Source organism: Nematolebias whitei, chromosome 19 (genome assembly GCF_014905685.2).
Source record: "Nematolebias whitei isolate Nwh7 chromosome 19, NemWhi1, whole genome shotgun sequence".
Lineage (NCBI taxonomy): Eukaryota > Metazoa > Chordata > Actinopteri > Cyprinodontiformes > Rivulidae > Nematolebias > Nematolebias whitei.
The window spans coordinates 18,727,141-18,734,909 of record NC_056516.1 but is presented as its reverse complement, the minus strand read 5'-3'; the positions used below and the strand labels follow the sequence as shown (position 1 = coordinate 18,734,909).

Below are 7,769 nucleotides of genomic sequence, written 5' to 3'. Positions count from 1 at the left end.
ACAATTACAACTACTACTACTACTACTAATGATAACAATAATATTAATAATAATAATGCAGACAATTTTCTAAATCTAATCTTAGTGCCACTTTTTTAAATCTCAGTTTATATTATATTAAAAAATATTCTACTGTCAAAACTCTTCATTTCACATCAGTTGAACTATATTAAAATTTATTTATTTTTATCATTATGCTATGCTAATTCAGGAACTTGTCGTCATTATCATACTATTAGCTTTAATATTAAAATGTTGCAAGACCTAAATAATTTGAATATACTGTAAACAGGGACTATTGTACACAAATATTACTTTATGTTGTCTTCTTGTCTGTCTCATTTGAATGTTTTACCTAATTTACTGTCATGCTGACTGACGAGACAAACGGTTTTAAACATTTAATCATAATATTTACATATTACATATTTTATATCAAGATTTAACAAATAATTAGATTTAAGTTAGAGTCAATTAAATGTGGGGTAATATCTGACTAAGATCACTCTAAAAACAATATTCTTGTTTTTAAAGCTATTGGCCAAACTCTAATTCACCCAAATAAAAATAGGTATTTTTATTTCACTCTTATATTATCTCCTTATAATGCTTAGATTATACAACATTTTTCTTTTATAACAAATTTTCTATGAACAGGAACGTATGCTCCAAACACTGAACATATAGTAAATATATATGAAACTATTTTTGATTAAGAAGAACAAAAAAAAACGTTTATTTAAACGATCGCCTCTTGTTATGGACACTGTAACGTATTGCAACAACAACAATAATAATAATAATAATAATACGTTTTTTCTTTTTTTCATTATTGCTATAATATTTCTAAAATCCAAACTCCTGTGTTTGTATATTGATCTATTTTTTAGGAGTATTAGTTTTAAGACAATATTTTCAAAAAATTAAAATTTCATCACATTTAGATTTCAACACTTAACTTTTCATTTTAAATGTTTATCTCTTTCTTCAAATCTTATTTACCTGTAAGTGAATAGTGTTTTCAATAATGTTTGTTCATGTGTGCGTGTGTGTGCGTGCGTGTGTGTGTTCACGTGTTAACAAAATAATCAGTTAAGGGCGAAAGTAACGTTGTCGTGTGTGAATCAGTGATTATTTTTTCTAATTGAAGTTATTTTCTTCCACTTGTGACGTGCAATTATGTGACAACACGTCCGCGAGCACGTTATCAAGCGCTGGCGTGGAAAAGGGCGCGCGCACGCGTTAAATAACCTGCGCAGAGATAGGAGAAAAAGTATGATGTCTTACTACTCGGCGCATTTTAAAACCTTGAAGAGGAAAAAGCCGGAAAAATCGGCAGTGACGTCACATAAGTGGCAGCTCATTGGCTGCACGATGGCAGAGAGGCCTCTCATTGGTCCGACGACTCCAAGTCCCGTCTCCAGCATGTGACGTAACACGTCGGGCAAGAAGCTACAGCTCGAAGCTCCGCCTCCTGCCAGTAGACCGGCTCTGATTGGACAGACGCTTCAGGACCAGGCTCGGTTCGGTTTCAAGGAAAGAATTTTGCTGCCACACTAAGGAAACACTGTGAATTACATTTTATTTAAGAGCTTAACATTAACAATAAAAACAAACAAAAAGTGTTCTCAAACAACCTTCAAAAACGTGTTCATGCATTTTTTTTCCTTTATAAAAAAAAAAAAAAATAGACACCATTTGATCAGACTTTCAAATGACGGAAATTGATTAAAAAGCTTAAAATGATAATGCAAAATAGTCATGATTTTTTAAAATTAGATAAAAACGCTAAAAACAAGCACCTGTCTTAAATGAGGCCGACTGATCAGAGGCTGAGCTCCAGAACTCTGCGCGTCAGGCTGAACTGGGACTGGGCCGCCGCCGCCGCTCTTTACATTGACCTTCGATGTCTCTGAGGCCGCAGCCTGCAGCCCCAGACCTCAGAAACATCTTCAGGAACATCTTGAGGAACATCTTGTAACACCACGAACATCAGCTCTTTATAATCCGAAGTGAAAGCGTCCTCTGTGCTCCGTTCAGCGCCTGATCCTTCACCACATTCTGCTCTGGGATATCTCGTTCGTTCGGCTTAGATATTGCAAGACACTAATAATTTGTCTTTAAGGCGTTTGCGATTGGAACAAAAGCTACTCTCACGTGCATCACGGGGCCAAACACGCAAATAAAAAGGGAAGAAATGCGTAAATTTGGCAGAAAAAGGCAAATTTGCGTCAGTTTTGAGGTTTTTCTTTGGTGTTTGTACTGAATGAATAAAACCTTTCATTTAAAGGATTTGTTGAAATAATTAGAATTATTAGTATTTGTGTAGTCCGTGGGCTGCACAAATACGCATCATGCAAAAAAAATAATAATAAATACTCACATGCAACCCGAAGCAAATATCTTTCTCTTTTTTCTTTGTTTTTGTTACTCTTGCTTGGATCCAAAAATATATAAATAAACCTCTCAAAATAAGAACTTTAATCACGGCCTTTGGCTTTATACATTGCAAAGTTTAAACAGGCATGAAAATATATCTATATATCAATAAATATATATATATATATATATATATATATATATATATATATACAAAGATTGTCAGACTGGGTTTAATTCAAATCTCAAATAGTTAAAGCTTCTATTTATTTGTACAAATGTCCATTTATTCCCCTGTACTGAAGTCCACTTGAAGTCCGTTTGTCCCGCCGCGTGTGACTCCCAGACGAGCTCCTGACCGTGGAGTTGATCCGTTTCCCTCCCCAGTGTGCTCCACCTGGCCTCCCCATGGCTGCCTCGCGCTCTTGTCACCTGTGGATAAATCAACAGTTTGTCGGTGAATGTGGCTCAGATTGATCCACATCTTCAGGGCTCGCGCTTTTTGCGCTCTCAGTTTTTGTTTTTCCTCAGAGTCCCGAGCTCCAGTCGGATAACAACTCAAGTTCAACAGCGTTTAAAATATTTTCAGACTCGGGATTTTGGTGATCTTTTAATTTACATATTTCAAATGAGACTATTGAAGTTTTTTTTTTCTTTGTTTGCTTTGTCTTTTTTTAATTTTATTCTCATGCGTCGTCGGACATGTTGTTTTTCTCCTTTTAAGAAACATCACAATTCCTCCACATCTTGAGTCACAAGAAGCTTTTCACTCGCAGGTGTGGTGGCCTACTTTTCCCATTCACACATGAAAACAAAACGAGCTCTGGCCTCTTTATTTCACTGAAAGACTGGAACTCCAGGAGGTGTCCTGCAGCACTTAATTCAATTCAATTCAATTCAGTTTATTTATAGAGCGCCAAATCACAACAAAGTTGTCTCTGGGCACTTTACAGGAACATTCACATACATAAAAGCCAATTAGTGAAGTTCTCTATCTAAGGAATCCAGCAGACAAGTTGCTCCCATTAATTAATTAATTAATGCTCCCATTAGCCTCTGGACGTACCTGTAGTGGCTTTACACTGTACTTTCAAACCCTTCCATGCGCTCTTTATTGTTTACTTGTTGTCTGATGAGGTTTTATGGCACAATGAGACCATCTATATGTCTCATTCACTTTATAACCACATCACCGCGCTCCTAAAGGTCCATCTCCTCAGAGTTGTAGCTTAATTCTCGCCGAACGCGTGCGTATTTTACATTTAATATATAACTCACATTAGAGAGGCTTGCAGGGAATAAAACAATGTGCCTGAGTAAATATACGGATTTGTCTGTCTTTGTGTGCAGTCTGCTGAGAGCTCCGTTTCGGTTATTTATTAGCAAAACCTCAAACAGACCGCGAGTTAAAAAGACCTTTATGCAGTTTCCTTTGGATATTATAATAAAAAAAATGTTTGCACTTTATCCGTATTGTGTATTATGGAGTTCTAGTGAGCAAAAACACTTCAAGGTTGAATTATTTAGATCTAGAATAAAATCCTGGTGACGCTCGTCCATGCAATGATCAATCCGAGGGGAAAGTTCATTTAATGTTTTTGTTTTCATACATGGCGGTTCCACTTTTTAACCAAACGTGCAAGCCAAAGCCTGGTTAGATGCAAAGGGTAATTAATCTAACTCCATCCGGGGCACAGCGGGCCCCTTGCTCTCTGTGAAAGACCTTCTCTTCCTCCCCCGACCTTGAAGTCGACCGTAAACAGACAAAGCGTTGGCTTTGAGAGCTTTTACGCAGGGAGCAGGTCTGCAGAGAACCAGAACCAGAACGCAGACCAGAGGATTTCTTTTAATAAAAACCACACTTGCCATAAAGTTGGAGCTCAGATCTTCATTTCTTCCTCATAAATGAAGTCGAAACTGTTTTTTTAATTTTTTTTATTATTATTATTATTTTTTTTTTACAGAATCAGACTTGAGCTCAATATTTAGTGTAAAGAGGAGTCTTACCTCAGCTCGGCGGAGACAAAAGTTTCTGTCTGTCATTGAGTTTGCCCATGCAGCCGCTGACTTTGAGACCGCGTAGGTGGCGACTTCCTATCACGCCTGGTCAGTTTTGTGGTGTCTGTCTGGCTTGTGTGTGTGGTGGTGGGGGGAGAAGGCGCAGTAGAACACTATGGCAGCTATAAAAAACGCAGGTCTGTGCAGCTTTGGTTTTCCTGGGCATCCTGTCCCCAATTGCAGCTGAAAAGCTTCAGTTCAACTGGTCGAATTTGTCTGGATGGACCGAGAGGCGGAGTGAGTGTCCGCGCGCTTTAATCAAATAAAACTAGGATGGCTTTGATTCACGCGATGCGTTTGTGGGTACTGTTTGAGTGTTATAATAGAGTGTGTGATTTCTTCATACGGGTTTACCTTTGAATCCCACACCGGGCTGTGGGGGCCATGCAGACCAGCCACGGTGATCTTAATCCGAGGCTCAGGTCTCTCATTCACAGCACATTAGAGTCAGGTTGCAGCCGCTCTAAAACTAGCTTCATGGTGGCCCAAGAGCAGAGCAGGGAGCTGGGGCATGTGCATTGGGGCTTGTTTTACCTATTCAAATATCAGAAATCCATTTTAGCTAATTTCTTATAGGATTTTATTTTTTGGCTCCAGCTGAGTCACGTTTGGTCCACTAATGTTGTTTCAACCACAGAAATCCGTATTGGAGTTCACAGATTAAGCTCACAATGAAATACACCATAAACAAAGCTAAATACAAACATATTACATTTGTATCCATCTTGTTCTGTATCCTGAACTGCATTCTAATAACTCAATGTCAGAATAACATGACAAGTTGTTGCACCAAAAATATTTATATACTGCAGCTTATGATGATAAATCCCATTCTTTAAATAAATTATGTTGTTATATTTCAAACTGTAACATTAAATCACAAATGCAAAATGCTGCAATTTTACAAGACACTTTCTTTTTACAATTTGCTACTGTTTTTGTCTGAGCCCAGATTTTACGCATGACGTTTTAATCGTGTAAGAATGAAAGTGCAACGCCGTGAAACTGGTCGACAAATATATGAAACAGAGTACTGGGTTGTCTTGGTAATTCCTCAGAGTTATTTCCTTGCAAAACAGCCGACTTTTGAATTTATATTTTGACAAGAACGCGGCGATTTAGCCGTGCGTAAAAGTAGAGAGAGCTTGAATATTTTATTTAGGCTGCGTGCGGATTCATAAAATTTAAATACGAGTCAAAACAAAAACTTTAGTCAAACATATTTTTAATAAATAAGCTTTTTATTCATTTTTCGACAAATTCAAACAATGAAATTGCAGCAAGACACCGACTGCTGAGAGCAGAAGAGAAATAGTATTTTTGGTCCGTGCGTAATTTCCTCCAAAGATGCCTCCTTTTGGTTATATTTATGTTGACAGAAGATATAATATAACAATATTTCTGGACCTTATATAGTCAATGTGATATATGTTATTGATAAAGCTTATTCATTGAAATTAACTAAACTAAAGGTCAAATTTGTGGATTTAAAGAACGTGTTTCCTGTGTTTCTTTAGCGAAAATCGCTCTTGGGGTTTTAAGCTGAATCCACTGATATCAGCTCACGCAGGGCTGCTTTCCGGTTGAAACATTAGCCGCTACTTTGAACATGACCCTGATAACCAAATGCTCACTGAGCCAAATGCTGTGCTGTAAAAGCACCAAATGATGATGACTAAGGCGAACTCCAAAAGCAACCTTGTAGAAGTAAGCTGCTCGTCTCCTTCATCCAATAAAGATCTGGGTTCTTTCCACACTGTAACAGCCTGTTGGATCAGTTAATGGGATTGTCAGAAAGGTTCGGGAAACTTAGCATACCACAGCCATTTTTCAAGTTTGGGTTGACCACAATAAAAAATAAATCAAGGAAATAAAAAAAAAGAACACACTTTTATGGGAACATTTTTAATTTGTTTAAACACATGTTGTGATTTTTGGCTAAATATGTTTATTTGAAACCATTTAAAAAAATACACAGTTTAGTGAGCGTTGTCCTTGACCTGGCTTGTGTAAATAAATCCTTTTGAATCTGACACGACATGAAACCACTAATATCAAGCTTTTGGACACGCAGCAGTCATGTCTACTCACTCCTCTTCCTCTTTCCACAGCGTACACACCCAGAGGCGTCCTCGCACGCACGCACGCGCGCCCCCACGCACACACAGCGCCTGAAAATCTGTCAATTTCTGCCGCGTGGTCACGTGGCCTCCTCCTCCTTAGTGGAGTAGATGGAGATGGCTCTCCACGTCAGCCTACGTCTCCAAATTTCTGCTTAGCGAACCTGCTAAGAGGCTCGGAGGCTCGGCGCTTCAGAGCCATGTTCAGGGCGGCTACAGAGGAGCCCAAGCCCAAAGAAGACTTCTAGAAGTGGCTCCAGCTTGTCGACATGATGGATTTTGACGAACGGGTTCCAGTCGGATCCAACATGTACTTGCCCAGTTGCACTTATTACGTGTCGGCGGGGGCTGATTTCTCCGGTCTCCCCTCGTTTCTGTCTCAGACCCCGTCCACGCGACCCATGACATATTCGTACTCCTCTAACCTGCCGCAGGTCCAACCCGTCAGGGAGGTGACGTTCAGGGACTACGCGGGCATCGATGCGTCGGGTAAATGGGCGCACCGGGGGAATTTGGCGCAATGTTACCCGGGCGCAGAGGACATGCACCGGGACTGTTTGTCGGCGCAAACCTCCGTTGTTGGGGAGGTGTTTGGGAAGAGAAGTCCTGCTGCTGCCGCCGCTGCTGCCGCCTACCACCACCACCACCATCACCACCACCACCACACGGGCGCTGCCGCCGGCTCAGCCGCCACCAACTTCTACGGGAACGTGGGCAGGAACGGCGTTCTGCCGCAAGCCTTCGACCAGTTCTACGAGACGGCTTACGGGAACGCGTCGGAGAGCTCCACGGCGAGCGCCCTCTCCTCAGGGGACAAAGCAACCAGCAAGCAGCCGGAGCAAGCTCCGTCCTACCGGGATCCCGAGGCGAAGGAGCAGCGGGATGACACGAGCAGCCCGGAGTTGTCTTCCGGCAACAATGAGGAGAAATCCAGCAGCAGCAGCAGCAGTACGTATTTAACGTCGGCGCCCTGCTTATGAGAGAAAGTTTGCAATGTTGCGCGCTGCTGTTAAAATTTTTATATGCTGTTTTATAAGCATATGAGGTTTATAGAGGGGCCTGTAGAGCCCCTCCACCCCCACAGCAGAACTTTGTTATAAACTGCATGGATCACGTGCTTGGAGTTGAAATTGGCCGTGAAAGAAAGACACCAAGTTGGTGTTTTCATATATATATATATATATATATATATATATATATATATATATATAT

General features: G+C 40.2%; 1 protein-coding gene across 1 annotated transcript in view; it reads left to right on the top strand.

Annotated features, from left to right (window-relative positions):
- Positions 1-6,783: 6,783 nt before the first annotated feature.
- The window catches only part of LOC119425806 (homeobox protein Hox-A11a), a 1,799-nt gene continuing 813 nt past the window's right edge, over positions 6,784-7,769 (top strand). The window contains exon 1 of the mRNA XM_037693354.1: positions 6,784-7,505. Within this exon, the coding sequence (XP_037549282.1) occupies positions 6,827-7,505 (679 nt within the window). The 5' untranslated portion in view covers positions 6,784-6,826. The remainder of the gene's footprint in view (positions 7,506-7,769) is intronic.